General features: G+C 47.4%; 1 protein-coding gene across 1 annotated transcript in view; it reads left to right on the top strand.

The window, feature by feature from the left end:
- Positions 1-17,034, top strand: part of C10H16orf89 (chromosome 10 C16orf89 homolog) — a 640,978-nt gene that overhangs the window by 431,595 nt on the left and 192,349 nt on the right. The window contains exon 4 of the mRNA XM_069210520.1: positions 8,951-9,068. Within this exon, the coding sequence (XP_069066621.1) occupies positions 8,951-9,068 (118 nt within the window). The remainder of the gene's footprint in view (positions 1-8,950; positions 9,069-17,034) is intronic.

Genomic DNA, 17,034 nt, shown 5'->3' with positions numbered 1-17,034 from the left:
ATGCAAAGGATGTCCCACAACGTGAAGATGGTTGCAGACGTGATTTCGTGTTGGAAGTCGCCAACAAGCCTTGGCTACGACAAAACTACGTTTTGCGTCAAAATGGCGCTGGATGGACCCGGGAGGGACCTGGGGGCCTTGAATCTCAGTGAGGAGGAAGAGGGGGCTCTCAGCACTTTAGAGAGCCCTCAGGATGCCAGCCAGCACCCCGGGGAGTCACAGAATTCGGGGACAAAGGATTTGCGAAACACGGTTGATGCAGCACAACAAAAGAAGGTCCCACGCCGCCGGAGAACAACTCAGCGAGTTGAGCATCGCAGGATGGAGTTCTGAGGACCTGGGGAAGGATGTCCACAAAGGAATTTTGCAAAAAGTGCACAGATGCCTCAGGAGGTTAAGAAGACGCAGTACACAGAGGTACCATTGCTCTCAGGGAAGGCAGAGATCTTACCTCCTCCATATTACATCAGTAGGACCTCAGGGCAGTCTATGTTGATGCTGTCCACTCTCTGTGTCCTTACAAGCATGCTCGTCACTGTGAGAGGAGTCCAAGGGTACCGGTTGTTGTCTCAGAAGGTGTCTGCTGGTGCAGGGGAGTGACTCCATCACTCCATGAGAGATTTCTTTGGCCCTTCTGGTGCAGGATGAAGACAAGAAGTCCCCAGAGCATGCACACCATGGAAACTGTTGCAGTTGCTGACTTGGAGCTGAGGTTGCTAAAGAAAAGTATCTCTTGTGGATACTTTGTTGCAGTTACAGCGTTTCTTGGAGCAGGCTACGGTTGATCTGAGGGCAGAGGATGGTGAAGTAGTTGCACAGGATTCCTGCTGGAAACTTGCAGGCAGAATCTCAAGAGAACCCACATTAGAGACCCTAAATAGCCCTGAGAGGGGGATTTGCTACCTTATCAGGTATGGACCTATCAGGAGGTGTTTCTGATGTCACCTGCTGGCACTGGCCACTCAGAGCCATCCAGAGTGCCTCCACACCATGCAAAGCAAGATGACTGAAGTCTGGGACACACTGGAGGAGCTCTGGGCTCCACCCCTGGGGTGGTGATGGACAGGGGAGTGGTCACTCCCCTTTTCTTTGTCCAGTTTCGCGCCAGAGCAGGGGACAAGGGGTCCCTGAACCGGTGTAGACTGGTTTATGCAAGGAGAGCACCATCTGTGCCTTCAAAGCATTCCAAGAGGCTGGGGGAGGCTACCCCTCCCCAGCCTGTAATACCTATTTCCAAAGGGAGAGGGTGTAACACCCTGCTATCAGAGGAAATGCTTTGTTCTGCCCAGACCCCAGGAGGGCAGAACCCTGTCTGTGAGGTGACAGCAGCAGCTGTAGCTGCAGTGCAAGCCTCAGAGAGCTGGTTTGGCAGTACTGCGGGTCCACAGTGGAGCCTCCAGAATGCATGGAATTGGCTCCTCAATACCAGATTGGGAATGGATGGAAAATTCCATGAGCTTACACATGTTACATGGTCATATTCGGAGTTACTATTGTGAAGCTACATATAGATATTGACCTATATGTAGTGCACGCGTGTAATGGCGTCCCCGCACTCACAAAGTCCCGGGAAATGGCCCTGAACTGTGTGGGTGCACCTTTGCTAGTGCAAGGGTGCCCTGACACTTATTAACTTTGCACCTAACTTTTAGCAAGTGAAGGGTAGACATATAGGTGACTTATAAGTTACTTAAGTGGAGTGAAAATGGCTGTGAAATAACGTGTGTGTTATTTCACGCAGGCTTCAATGGCAGGCCTGTGTAAGGGTTTGTCTGAGCTCCCTATGGGTGGCAAAAGAAATGCTGCAGCCCATATGGATCTCCTGGAACCCCAATGCCCTGGGTACCTAGGTACCATATAATAGGGACTTATAAGGGGGATCCAGTGTGCCAATTGAAATTGGTAAATGAAGTAACTAGTCTACAGTTACAAATTTAAAAGCAGAGAGAGCTTAAGCATTGAGGTTCTTATTAGCAGAGCCTCAGTGACACAGTTAAGCACTATACAGACACACACATTAGGCCATAAACTATGAGCACTAGTGTCCTGACCAGCAGGATCCCAGTGAAACAGGCAAAAACATACTGACATACAGGTAAAAATGGGTGTAATATGCCAAGGAAGATGGTACTTTCTTACAGCTGGCCATCTCCTTCTGATTCTCCAAGTCCTGTTTTCCTAGTCTTCCCTACTTTTAGTCTATTTGCCTAGCACTGCTCTTCCTATTCCTGGTACTCACAGTTTGTGTTCTCTTCCTGGTTTTGTGTCCACTGGACATGATCTTTTTGTTTAGGTTTTTGTATGCCTAATTAGATTGGTTCTGGTCTTCCTGGGCCATCCTGGTCCTTCTGGCTTACTTCTCTTAGAACTTTTTTTCCTTCCTGATACTCTTCTCCCTTGTCCCTTGTACCTGTTCATTCGGATCCTTCTCACCTGACTCCTAGTACATCAGTACCTTGCCCTGCTGGTACCCTCAGTCCACTTGGCCTCTCATGTCCTGTTCCTCTTAGGCCTTGTCTTCTTAACCCTTGTCATCCTGATTTGGCTCATCCTAGTCCTCCTGGTCCAGTGTCTTTTCCTTTTGACCCTTCTGGCAATGCATCCAATGATCTAGGCCGTTTTGTTCTTGGTTACCTGTGTCTGGGCCATTTAGAGCCTCATTAGTTTGGCCCTGGTCCTCCTGGACACCCAGATCAAGTCCCCTTAGTCTTCCTGGCTGTTTTGGTCCTCCTCAACTTCCTCACTATGGTCCTACAACCTTGGGTGTATGGTCATGACCCATCTGGCACTCTTAGGCCTGTTCCTGGTCCTGTTAGTGCTGATCCTTCAAATCCTCCATGCGTTGGTCCTTCTTCTCCTGGCTTTGGTCCTACTGGTATCTTAGCTACTGCCCCCTCATCATTCTTTCTTATTTTGGTCCCCTGGATACAATTCTCATGCTCCTGAATTTCCAAGTCTTTCAGCATCTTGTCCTGGTCCTCCTTCTCTTTGTCTTCATGTATCTACAACAACAGATCATGTATTTTCTGGCCTGGTCACCCTGGTCCTAGCCATCCTATTCCTTCATCTTCCTGGCCATCTTGCTCCTATATCTGTAGCATGGACCTCCAGGGTGTTTTCATCCCTCTCCTAATCTTTCTATTCCTGATTCTGCTTTTCCTCCTCACCCTGTTCTTCCTGGTCTTAGTTCTCAGGGTTTTGGTCTTTTCGCCCTGCTCTTCCTGGTCCCCCTAATTCTTTATTTCCTGGGCCTCCTAGAACTTTTTTCTGGCTCTAGTTGCCTCCCTGGAAGTCCTGGTCAAGATCATGCTATTCTTGTTTTTTTTCATTGTATTTGTCCTTATGAAGAATAAATGTCTGCTTGTCTTGATCCTCTTGGTCCTGGTCCTTATAGTTTTGTTTCTCCTGAGGCATAGTAGTGATCACCGTGGTTTACCAACTATCCTAGCCTCAGTCTTGTTGGTCCTGGCTGTTCTGGTACTTCTTTCCTATTGTATTTGCTATCATAAACCTTGCCTTGGCCATCGTGGGACTTCTTGGTTCCCCTAGTCTTGGCCCATCTGCCTCTGTTCCTTTCTAGTCCTCTTAGCTCTGGTCACCTTGTCCTGATTCATCTCACCCTGAACCTCCTAGTCCTGGTGCTGCTGGTGCTTGTCCATTTGGCCTCTTGTGTACTGGTCATCTTAGTCTTTGTCCTCCTGGTTTGGGATGTCCTAGTCCTCCTGGTTCTTTTCCCTTGTCCTTTAGTCCTACTGGTACTTTAGCTATTGATTCCATTCCTCCTGGTCATGATCCTTTTTTTGTTCACCTAGTCCTCCTTGCTCTGACTTTCTCGGTGCCTTTGCTACTGGTCCCCAGGTCCGCTTAGTCCCTGTCCTACTTATCCTGGTTTCTTGGTACTAGTTGCCAGGGCGATCCAGGTCCTTATCTTCGTAGTCCTTCAATCTAGTCCTAATCCTCATAGCCCTAGTCTGCATGCTCCTTGCCTTTATGATTCTGCATACTAGCCTTAGAACTTGCTGACTGTGTACTTCCTGGTGTGTCTGGTCATCATTCCCATGTATCCCTGCAACTAGTCCTTTGTAACCAAGGTCTCCTGCTTCACCTGCTCCCAGTCCCGAACATTTTCATCCCCCTAATCCTAATTCTTGGCCATCAATCCTCCTGGTCCACCTCCCCTGGTTTATCTATTCCCCTGTTTTGCCTTTCCCTAATCCTACTGCTCTTTATTTTCATGGTCCAAGTAGTACTGGTTTTAGTTATGGTACTCCTTTGACTGATCCTCATGTATTGGGTCTTCTGTTGTTGGTCAATTGGCCTAGTTTACACCAGCCCTCACAGTCTGCTGATCCACCTGTCTCATCCTACATCTACCAGTCCTCCTGGTTTGCCTGTTTCACCTTGCTCTTGTCAATCTGACCCTGGCCCCCTTTCGTGGTCCTCCTAGATATGGTCCTCCTCGGTCTAGTCTTTCTCATTCCTCTGTCACCAGTCCTCCTAGTTGCTGTGCTGCATGTTACCCTGGTTGATGTAGTCCATGTAAACTTGTGCTTAGGATCCCCTTGAATCTAACACTTATGGAGTTTCTGATCCTGTCTAACCAGGCCTAGACTTCCTGGCCCATTATATCCCAAAGGTTATTGTAACCTAGGTCTGCAGGTCTTGCTAGCCCAGCTACTTTCTTGTCATGCTCTTCCTGGTACTAGTGCTTTTGCTTTGGCCACTTGGCCCTCCTTGATCTGATCTCTGTGCTCTTGGCTTTCCTGCCTCTGGTCCTTCTTTTCATTGGTCTCCTGTTACTAATCCTCTTTGATGTATCTTCCTGGTTCTGCTACTCCTGGACCTGGATGTCCTTGATCCTCTGGTTGGTGCTCCCAAGCCATCCTCACAATCCTCATGGGTATGATCCAGAGCCTTCTGTTTCTCTATTCCTGGTGCTTCTGTTCCTTTGGGCCCTTGTCCACTGGGTGCAGAACCCTCTGTTCCATATCCTTCTAGCCCACCTAGTACAGCCCAACCTGGTTCTAGTAGTCCTGTTTTTCTTGTCCTGTTCTGCATTGTCTACCTATTCCTGGTCTCTTCTGGCATTGTTGACCCTGGTCCCCATGGATTAGGTCTCCCTGTGCCTCTTTTTTCTTGTGCTGGTCATCATGACTTTGGTCATACTAGCCCTCCTGGTGGTCCATCTTCTGGCCCTTATTCTCCTACATGTTATCATCCTTTTCCTACTGGTCCTGCTCCTTCCTTCCCAACATTCCCTCCACAATGACTTTAGTCAGGGATAGCCAGATATTTATTTTTGAGGCAGCACTGCCAAGGACAGAATTGAGGGCTCAGAAGAGACAGGGCCTTGTCCACTTAAAACACTCCGTAGCATGTTAAAAATCGAATTTCCAGATACATTGTGCAGTTGACTATAATGTCTGTGTGGTTGATGGGGCCACTCATGACATGGGACCAAGAGGCATCTTTGTCTGAAACTCACTCTGCAGGGTGAATGTTATGAGCAAGTGTGATTATTCAAAGGCGGCAGAGTGAACCTCTCCTGCGAATTATCCAGATGCATTACGTACCTGTGTCCTGCTGTCACTTTGATATTTGGTATAAGTCCCTTTACTGAGTCTAACTCAATTTACCTCCTGCAGGTGTCCCAATAACTGTGCCACAAACCACTATTGCCTACTTGTATGTGTCCCACCCTATGGGGCCCGAATACCCCTTATTTGTCTGTATTCCCTGTTTGCTGCTGTTTGTCAACTACTGTTGTGTTGGCAGGTTTAAAATACTAAGGGGCATATTTAAGAGCCCCTAGTGCCACCTTAATGCTGCCGTAGTATAATTTTTTTAAGCTAAGGTGCCGCTAAAGTAGCGTTTTCCCCGCGCCATATTTGCAAAGTGGCATAATGTATGCAAGGGGGGGGGGCGTTCCCTTGTTGGGGGGGGCAAAAAATGGCTCAAGGAAATCTAAGAGATTTCCTTGCGCCATATTTTCAGCACTTTTAATGCATGCTCAGGGTGCATACAATTATTTTTAATGGGCCCCTATGTACTCTGCAGCAGTACCACCAACATTTGGCGCTACTCCTGCAGAGTACATCAAAAGCTTAAAAGAAAATTACGCTATTGCCCCCTACCCTGCGCCATATTTTAAATACGGTACGCAGATTGTGGCGGTAGGGGTACAATAAGGGGTGCATGGAAAGTGACACTGCACTTGGTGCAGTGCCACTTTCCTTAAACAGTAAACTTCATACTTGTATAGCACACTACTCACCCGTTAGGGTCTCAAGACACTGTACACATACCACTGTGGAACCCCTCCTGGCTTTTCCCCCTGTGAGGTGCCCACTCCTGGGCAACCTCCAAGGTGAAGCCAGGCATCTCCACACTGTTGGGGCCGTTGTAGAGATTAAGCAAGCTGTTGCCCAGAGTTACAAAGTGGGACCCATGAATTAGATTAGGCACCGATGCGAGAATTATCAGTTCAGAGGAAATTGAGCCCAAGACCCACCGAGGTGGGAATTGAACCATGGTACCGGGCTAGATTTCTGCATCAGGGTCTGCCACTCTAACCATTGAGCCACACTTCTCCACTAGCAACCACAACCCCCCCCTAAAAAATAAGCCTAAAATAGCACAAGGCCTTCCATAAGAAACCTAAAAACACCCAGCCCTAAAAAATCATAAAAAGGAAGATCATTAACATAACAAAAACCAATGTATTTGCATAAGTGAACAAAACATTTATGTAAAATGCATTAAACCCTTACTTATGTTTCTTTGCAGACAGACAAGTATGAAGTATATCTGTGTGCCATATTCTGAAGCTTCTGAAATATGTTTGATTCCTACATGTCTTCTTATCCGAATATTAAAAAAATAAATGTTGTTTTTCAAAGTGATTTTTACTGGTTTTCCATCTGTAAGCAGTTTAGCTTAATTCATGCATTTACCTTTGTGCAAACTATTGTGCATTTGTATATGCACTTACATTCAAATGCCTCACACATTTTGCATTGCCATTACAAGATGGCTACCAGCTTACTATTGCTTGTTGTCCCCTTTTTCTTCACAGCAGGCTAAGTAAAGGCCTCCTTCACACTATGGCCCTCATTACGACTTTGGCGGTCTTATCCAAAGACCGCCAAACCTCTGCAGCCAGCACACCGCCAGTGCTGGCGGTCTTCTGACTGCCATATTTTGACTTCACTGAGGACTTCTGCCCATTTCTGGGCAGAAGTCTGACTGTTGACCTAACCGACGGAGTGAAGAGGCGGGTGCACCGCTACGCCACCAAGACTCCACCCACCATAATAAAAGCTGTAATGTGGCTTGGCGGAGTCTTGTTGGCGTGGTGGTGCTGGCGGTGCAAACCCGCCAGGACCCAACCCCTCCGGGATGACCAGCTCGCCCGAAAAGATAAGTTGATCATCCAAACGGGAAAGGGGTGGGGAGTGTTGGGTGCATGTGTGTGGTGTGTGCATGTATGTGTGTGAATGGGGGTGTATGGGTGCATGTTTGTGAGGGAGTGAGTGCGGGTGTCTGTGTGCAAGTCTGTGAGTGAGTGGGGGCGCATGTGTGCCAGTGTGCGGAGGAGTTAGAGTGTGTGCAAGTGTGCATATGTGGAGGGGGAATGTGTTAATGTATGCATGTGTGGAGGGGGTGGGGTGTTTATGAATGCGGAGGGGGTGGGGGTGTGAATGTTTGCAGAGTGCGTGAGGGTGTGTGTATGTCAGTGTGAGAGCGGGTAGCGGTGTTTGGATGGATGTTGGTATGCATGTTGGTATATTTGTGCGAGTGAAAGTGTGTATGTAAGTGTTGGTAAATGCGTGTATGCAGGCTGTGTGTGGGTGTGTGTGTGCGTGTATGTGGGAGGGTGGGGTTGGGGAGGGTGGTGCTGTCATGGAAAGGATTGGGTGGGGGGTCATTTGATGGAAGGGATGTGGGAGGATCATGTGAAGGAAGGGGGGTGGAGGAGTTGTCAGCCAGTGACAGGAAAGGAATCTCCTGTCACCGGCAGCCTTTCCACCAGGGTTTTCGTGGTGGTGCTACCGCCTCAGAAACCATGGCCAAAGGGTGGCTTATTTTTACCACCAGCAGTCTTCAGAGGACCGCCAGCTCGGAGTGGCTGTCCTCTGGTTGTCCTACCTCCCTGGCGGTACCAGCGGAAATGTATTGTGGTGGTCTTCATAGCTGGCCTGGTGGCGATGAGACTGCCACCGTGAGTCTGGTGGTCCAGGGACCGCCAGACTCATAATGAAGGCCTATGTATATGGCCACCAGTCAAATATTACATATCTCCCCTATTTAGTCCGTGGTCAGCTAAGCAGCAGAGATTATGGACTATTTTGCTCACCGCCGGATAAATGGCAGAGATTATGTACTATGTGACCAGAGGCCAGGTAAATAGCCACTTTAATTTATAAATGGCTTACAGTGGCTAGCACCTGACTATGCTTTTCACTGGAACAGATGTTGCACACACTACCTTGCTGGGAAGCTGCTTTGAAGTGCACTGTGAGAGTCTTAGCGTTGCATTCACTTTAATGCAGCTAGTGTTAAGTAAATACATTGTCCATCCCATCACAGTACTTCAAAATCACCTGTGCTTTTTTTCCACATATGGAACAGAGGAACAGGTTCAATTCCCCTCTGTATAAGGAAAAATATGGCTGAACTGCATTTTGTTTTCCGTGCAGGAATTTCACCTATTCATAGTTCGAATTCCAGCAAGCCTATTCACATTTTCATTCATCCTTTAGAGGTTCATAAAGTGAGTAGCATTATGTAAAACTAATAAACATCTCTAATTCAGTTCTAAGATGTTGCCAGGCGTGAAATTGTATTAGACAGCATGTTATGACCTATTTCCAGGAAGAATAGTTTCCTCCTGAAAGAAAATAAGAACGTATCTCATTTCACACCATAACAGTCTTGTTTTGTTCTTCAGGGAGGCAGCTGGAACAGCCTGCGTCGTAACTGAGTTTTGTAGAAGAAACATGACACTGCCTGACTGTCATGGCTACAGTCTGTCACATCAGCTATTATATTTCATGATTGCTAATGGGGTAGGTACATGCATGTTAAAGTCAACCACCTGCTCAAAATATCTGTGATTTACAGAAGAATAAATAATTTTGATTGGCTCCAAACAGGAATTATCAAGTGTTTTTTTCGTGGGAAAAGCTTGTGCCATAACAGAAGACAAACACAGTCCCCCTCAAAACAAGTTGCAATAGTTGACTATCTATTTCCTATTGTAATTTCTATAGCTATGTTTTTTTTAAATGCCAATTGACCGCAGATTCCACATATTTGGAGGACTCCTCGCTGTAGATCAATCTTTGCAGTTACTGCGGTAGAGCGAGAGTTTTGGAAACGTTAGTTTGAACTTCCAGAATCCTTAAGAATCAGTTCTGATCACAAAACGTTTGACTAGCGAGTCTCCTGTACTTGACAGTAAGAAAGGCAGTACTTACGCAAACAGGTTCCCGCACCATATTATGAAAGAATGTTTCTTGAGCTGGATTTGTGTAACAGGAATGTTTGTTTATTTGTTGTGTTGCATTTTGTTGTGATAGTGATGTTATATTGTTTTGTTTAGTGCTGTTGTGTTTTACGCTGCATTATCGCAATGAATTTTGTTGTGTTGTGCCCTAAGTTTTAGTTGTGCTGTTGTGATGATTTGTGTTATGTTCTTGTTTTAAGACGTCAATAAATACTGATACATGCCTTTATAGATCCGTTCACAACCATGTATTTGCGTTCAAAGGTGGAAAATGGTGCTGCTCCAGCCAGTGGCGTAATGCCAAATTATTTGCCGCCCCCCCACCCCCCGTCAGTCTCACATATTTAGTAGATGTGCTTCTCATTGCAGTGTATGGATGTTAAGGCGAAGCACTTGTGCTCTGCAGTCGAAGCACATTTGTGGTCTTTAATGTGTTCCACACCTGCAGAGGTGTTGCACCAACATGGGTTTGCACTTACATTTGTTTCTAGAAATTGATGACAGTATAAAAGCCATAGCAGCTCTTAACCCCATATGTGTGGGGAACAGGACATTCATATCTTCCAAACCACCTCTTCAGTGTGGAGGACGTGAACGTTACGCTCCTGCTCTGTGGGCAAGGAATTCTTCTGATGATTGCACCAGATTTGTTTCATTTAGGCGACCCATCTAGGGCTGCTGCAGAAGAGCTGTCCGTTCAGCATGAGTCTATTTTTTTGTTGAATGGTGACCAGTGCGAATAGGGCACTAATGTAATCATTATAAAAAGTGAAAGGAGCTTTTATTCCACTGTGTTCAATGCATGGGCACAGCTCAACCCTCCCCTCCCCCATTCGACCTCCTATAAGAACTAAAGTGGCATTACTGAAAAGGCAAGATTCACTACTCTCCCTCGTGCATCCTGGCTTTGGGATAGCCGTAGGAGAGTGATCCTCGAGGAGGAATCCGCCCACTAGGTCATTAGGGTGACTGAAAGATGTGAGAGTGGACCAACAGGCAATTAGTCCCCCACCCAAAAGGTCCCCAATAGTCTTTAAGCACCTTGTGGTTATATTGGTGGGTTTACCCCTGATCTGTCTATTCCAGCACGGTAGAAAACACACCAGAAACCAGCGTGGCTTGATTTTAAATTAATGGAGTGGGGGGGAGGGGGGTCCGCCCGTTCTGGCACAAGCTGTACACTCATCCCTAAAGAGTAAACCGTCTTTCTCACACACCCCCGGGGGCAGTTTGGGGAATTTTTTCCTAATCAGCCTCTCCCATTTTTTTTTTTTTAGTAGAATGGTCGCAGCCTCTATTTCTAAAGCTTCAGTAGTCTTTTGACCCCACTTGGGAGCAAATGTTGGGGCCAAAGGGGGGCAGTATGCCCGTTAGATACCAGGGATAGTTAAAAAAAAAAAAAACGGAGTCAGGGCTAGCCCATCTTAGTGGAGCAGCTTAATAGTGGCTGCACACCTGCACGTTACAAATGTAATAGAATTATGTAACCATCGTCATGTACTCTGTGTGCCTTAACATTATTAATGTAAAGTGAAGCTTTAAAACATATTATTGGAGATGATTTCAATGTAAAAGCTAGAGTTTATCTAAACGTGTGTTCTAGTGTTTAGCATTAACATGAAGATTTGTAGTTCCCATTTACACTTACATTTGTATTTTGAAACATTGCATTTAATGAAAGCACATTGCTTGTAATCATAATTATGTATTAGAAGTGCATACTGCCAACGATTTGTTAAGCTAGCTTACTAGACCTCTATGTTTTAACATGAAATGTATTTTCTATGCTCTGCATGTTTTTATTTTTCAGGTGTGCATTCGTGATTTCTTAGTTAGAGAAAGAAGTATTGAGTATTAGAGAAAGAAAGGCCTGGGAAGAGAGTTCATGGAATAAACTGGGTGATTTAATGAGCAGAAGAAGCCACCTATTCATTGCCTATCTGAGATGAAGACAGTCAAGGTTAACCTGGCCATTGGATCTCTGTGGGATAGGAGATTCATCCAATGTTGCAAACGTACCCTTTGTTTTCTGGTGATGTGTTTAGAGACATGGATACTCCTGGAACTTTCCACTTAGGTTAGTGTTCACCCTGTTAGAGTTACGGCAAATTCCTCTAGGGCTGAAGAGGTGCAGACTTCTCCATACCCCTTTGTCCTTACAGTGTTAGCTCCATGCTAACACTGATTTCCTTCTTTTTTAAGACTCGTACTGGAGTCTTTAGACGCTGACACCTACCTTGCTTCATTTCCAATCCCTTGAGATTCTTTTAGCCTTCAACTCCCTGTTTAGCTAGGACCTAAATTAGATGACTTTACATCTGTTTATGCTTAGTATAAGTAATTTGAATTCCTTTAAGGAATGTCAATTCTTGTTTCTTAGTATCTGTACTGCTGTGACTGTAATTTCTGTATTACATATGCTATTGAGATTGACTTATTTTGGTGTTTCAGCTTGCCAGTTCTGATTCTATACCTTTACCATTTGACTCTAACCTGCACACATATTTGAGTGATTATTAAATTATAATACATCTACTAAACTTAAATATTGATTTCTTGGTCCTCATTGTGTGGTCTCCAAAACTTTAAATTGTAAATCTGTTGCTAACTCTTTTGCCTTACATTCAACTGCAAGATCCTATAGATGGAGATCACCATCCACTTCCATGCACGCTCTCTCACTATCACTGAACCCTACCCACATCCATAAAGTCCCACATGCTTTCTGACCCCCACTGGGAGGTAGATATAGGCCCTCATTATGAAATTGACGTTAAATCCCGCTTACCTCCACGGCGACGGCCACCAACATACCACCGCGGCGGCAGATATCCATTCAACATATTATGACACACACATACCAAACTGACAGAATACAGCCACATACAGAAATCCGCCAGTCCAAAGGTCAATGTTAAAGTGGCTGTACCAACAACCATACCGTTACACCAACAAAACAACACTCATCACATTATGACACATGAATCACCATGGAGGACATTCAGCGGCGGTAAACCATTGGCGGTACACACCGCCGCACTCAGAATAGACACCCAAACAGCAAACTACACCACACTGTCCAATTAAAAAAACAGACACCTGACACCCAGACACACACACCTACCCATACCGTTACACCAACAAAACAACACTCATCACATTATGACACATGAATCACCATGGAGGACATTCAGCGGCGGTAAACCATTGGCGGTACACACCCCCGCACTCAGAATAGACACCCAAACAGCAAACTACACCACATTGTCCAATTAAAAAAACAGACACCTGACACCCAGACACACACACCTACCCACACACCACCACTATAAAACACACACCCACATTACCCACAACCCCTTACGTATACAAATCATTGCCACTAGACAGACATCAAGACCCCTGCTAGAACTACACACGCACACCCATACATCCCTCAGGCACTCCATTGCGCACACCCAACCACAGTACCCAACACCCACAAACATACACTCACCACACAACATCCATGGCCCCACAAAGGCACCCCCGATGAGGAGTTGCGGGTCATGGTGGAAGAAATAGGGTAAAGCCACAGCTATTTGGAGCACAGGCACAGCAGATATCCGTTGCAAGGAATTTGGAGCTACGGCGGAGAATCATGGACAGGGTAAATACCGTGGGACAGCATCCAAGAACAAGGGACGACATTAGGAAGAGGTGGAACGACCTAAGGGAGAAGGTATGTTCCGTGGCAGCAAGCCACCAGCTCGCCATACAGAGGACTGGCGGTGGAAGCCCACCTCCTCCCCCACAGCTCACAGCATTGGAGGAGAAAGTCTTGGCATTACTGCATCCTGAGGGAGTCACTGGAGTAGCCAGAGGACTGGACACTGATGAGTCAGAATTCACAACATATAACCCCCCATACCTGCATGTCACCACGACCCCTCACTCCTATCACCCCACTCCATCCCACACAGTGCACCTACACACATGACTAACCCCAGTGCCAAGCCCTGCATGCCATAGCAATGCCTGGACAGTCCTCCCAGCCCTGCATGGACACACTTCACAAAAGCATGCACAGCACAGGGGAACTAACAAGCCCACAATACATCACCGTACGCTTTCAAAGGAGGGAGTGCAACAGCAATCATAGAGGGGAAGCTAGGGATGTACAATATGTCACAAGCATGAAGAAATAAACATCACTTACGTCCCCGCAGGTGTCCCTTCCAATCCCAGCGGAGAGGAGGTACCACAACAATCCAGTCCCCAACAGAAGATGCCACCAGTGATGACAGCAACTCTGGACTTCTGGATCTGGAAGAACTACCGGGCCCATCAGGGACCACTGGACAGTCAGTCACCCCAGCCCACTCATAGTCCACCACAAAGCCTCCCCCGTCAGTATCCCACACCACAGCACCCTCCCAGCGTACCCACACCTCTGTCCCTAGGACACATCAATCAGCAGTGTGCCCACCTGCACAGGGACCCCAGTCCACACCTCATACGCAAGACAATCAGGGACCTGGGGCCGTGGCAGTGGGCACACCGTTCAGGGGACAGGAGCACAGGCCAACAAGGACACAGGGAGGACCGCGGTGCGCCAGGGGGAGGACAGGTCCAGGGATCCGACTCTCCAGGAAGCACTCACAACCATCCTGGGGGCCACCCACAATCCCAGGACACAATGGGCCACATCCTTGACAACATGCAGGAGAACAGGCGGCTGCAGGAAGGACACCATCAGGAGATCAGGGAGACTTGCAGGCCCTCAACACCACCATGATCTCCATAGCAGGACTGTTGGCAGACATGGCCAACATCATGAGGGAACATACAGCACAGCAGCGTGCCCCTACCACTAGCCAGTCTATTGATCAGCCCTCCACTATCACTGCAGCTAGTGGGCAGGAGGCCCAGGCACAGAACCCACAGGCCACCAGCACCCCTCCCCCTGGGGAAGGTGAACCATCCCGCAAACGTTCCCTGCGACCCAGACAGAAGCCAGAGACACTTGCCAAGATGAAGACCACCACCAGGAAAAGAGACTCTCCTGATTGTCCCACTTGTGTCCCACCCTGTTACCTTTGTCCACTTTGAACTGCCTTTGCTCCCCTTCCTATGGCCCCTTGGACACTGGACCTGTGCTACAAACAGACTGGAACAATACCCTGGACTATCCTCTACCATCACCCCATCCCATTGTACTTTTACCTCTATTTTATAGCACCTCAATAAACACCCCTGAACACAATTTGAATGATTGTATTTTATGTGTGGAGAATTTGCAGTTAGGGGAACAGTAACATCTAGTGCAAATGATATGAACACTGTGATAGCATACATTTAATGACCTGTAACTATCTGTAGTCATCACATCAGGACATTGTTGTCACATCACCAACGTCTTTAAAATGACAAGCCATAGGTGGCAGTAAGTTGAAAGGCAAAGGAAGTGAATGCCATCATTCTACAGTCACACAGAGGAAATCAATAGTCAGGACAATGATCAGTTCCAATGTCTTACCTGTGTGTCATTGGAAGTATTGACGAATAACTGATTTCCTGTTGCCCAAATCCTCATCCTCTGCCTCCTCGTCCTCACTGTCCTCAGGGTCCACTGCAGCCACAGGGGCATCTCCAGTCCTCTCCTCCTGCAGAAAAGGCACATGTCGTCTGAAGGCCAGGTTGTAAAACATGCATCATACCACTACTATCTGGCAGACCTTCCTGGGTGAGTAGCACCTGTCAGATGAAGGCCCCTGAACTTGGCCTTCAGGAGTCCGAAGGTACGTTCCATTATTCTTCTGGTTTGCCCATGGGCTTCAGCGTAACGGTCCTCAGGCCCTGTTCAGGCATACCTCACAGGAGTCAGGAGCCACAATAGCTTTGGGTAACCTGAATCACCTGCAAGTATTGAGGGACAAACATTAGCCTGACACACTGCTATGGAATCACACCTTAAGGCATACACTGACATACAGTGGGTGGTGACTCTGGCTCACTTATTAGCCACACCCTGTGCCTCTATAGTTGGGCTATCACATTTGGGCAGCTGCTATTCCTCAGGGCAAAGGCGTCATGCACAGAGCCAGAATACTTGGCAATGACGTGGGAGATGTACTGGTCTGCCAGGCACACCATTTGCACATTAATTGAGTGGAAACTCTTACGATTCCTGAACTCCTGTTCATTCTGGTGGAGGGGGACAAACGCAATATGTGTACCGTCAATCACCCCAATAATATTGGGGATATGCCCTATTGCATAGAATCCTGCCTTCACAGTGGCCAAGTCATCTACCTGAGGGAAAGCTATGTAGCTGCACATGTTTCACCATGGCAGACAAAACCCTTGCCAGCACTATTGAGAACATTGGCTGTGACATTCCTACTGCCAAGCCCACTGTCACTTGGAAAGAACCAGTTACCAGGAAATGGAGCACTGATAGCATTTGCACAAGAGGGGGGATCCCACTGGGATGACGGATAGCTGATAACAGATCAGGCACCAATTGGGCACACAGCTCTTTGATTGTGGCCCTGTCCAGTCTATAAGTCAGCATAATGTGCCTCTCCTCCAGTGTAGCCAAGTCCACAAGGGGTCTGTACACAGGGGTTTGTCTCCTGCTCCCATTCATCCGAAGTGATAAGTATCTAAGGGGCACAAGAGTGAGAAGTCTGTCACAATTTGTACAATGGAAACCCCACCTAAGTGTACATTGTGCATTTACGTGATGGGACATTAGGAATGGAAAGGTATGTGCAAATCTAGGTAGTGACGCAGTTAAAGTTACTCTGATCCTTGTCCACCACCATGAAATGGCGACCGCCTGTCCTATATGTTGTTACAGGTGGAAGTGAGGTGACTCTGCTGACATTAGGCACGACCAGCTGCTGCCACCTCACAGACAGGTTGCTGCCCTCCTGGAGGCTGAGCCACTCAGTCCCAGGAAGGCAGAACAATGTATTTCCTTTGGGAGGAGGGTACTACCCCCTCTCCCTTTGGAAATAGGTGTTACAGGCTTGAGAGGGGTAGCCTCCCAGAGCCCCTGGAAATGCTTTGAAGGGCACAAACCTGGCCCTCCTTGCATAATCCAGTCTACACCAGTTCAGGGAACCCCAGTCCCTGCTCTGGCACGAAATTAGACAAAGGAAAGGGGAGTGACCACCACCTGTCCATCACCACCCCAGGGGTGGTGCCCACAGCTCCTCCAGAGTGTCACTGGTGTTCGCCATCTTGGATTCCAAGGTGAGGGGACCCCCTGGAGACCTCTGAGTGGCCAGTGCATGCAGGTGACGTCAGGGACCCATCGTGATAGGTGCATACTTGGGTAGGTAGCCAGTCCCCTTCTCAGGACTATTTAGGGTCTCTGCTCTGGGTGTTTCATCAGATTCAGTTTGCAAGACTCCTCCAGGACTCCTCTGCGTCCTCTGCTTTACCTTCTGACCGTCGGATCAACCGCAGACTGCTCCAGGAACTACTGTAACTGCAAGAAAGTATCTAGGATGACTCCTGTGACTTGCAACTTCAGC

Source organism: Pleurodeles waltl, chromosome 10 (genome assembly GCF_031143425.1).
Source record: "Pleurodeles waltl isolate 20211129_DDA chromosome 10, aPleWal1.hap1.20221129, whole genome shotgun sequence".
Taxonomy (NCBI): domain Eukaryota; kingdom Metazoa; phylum Chordata; class Amphibia; order Caudata; family Salamandridae; genus Pleurodeles; species Pleurodeles waltl.
This window is presented reverse-complemented; position numbering and strand designations above follow the sequence as displayed.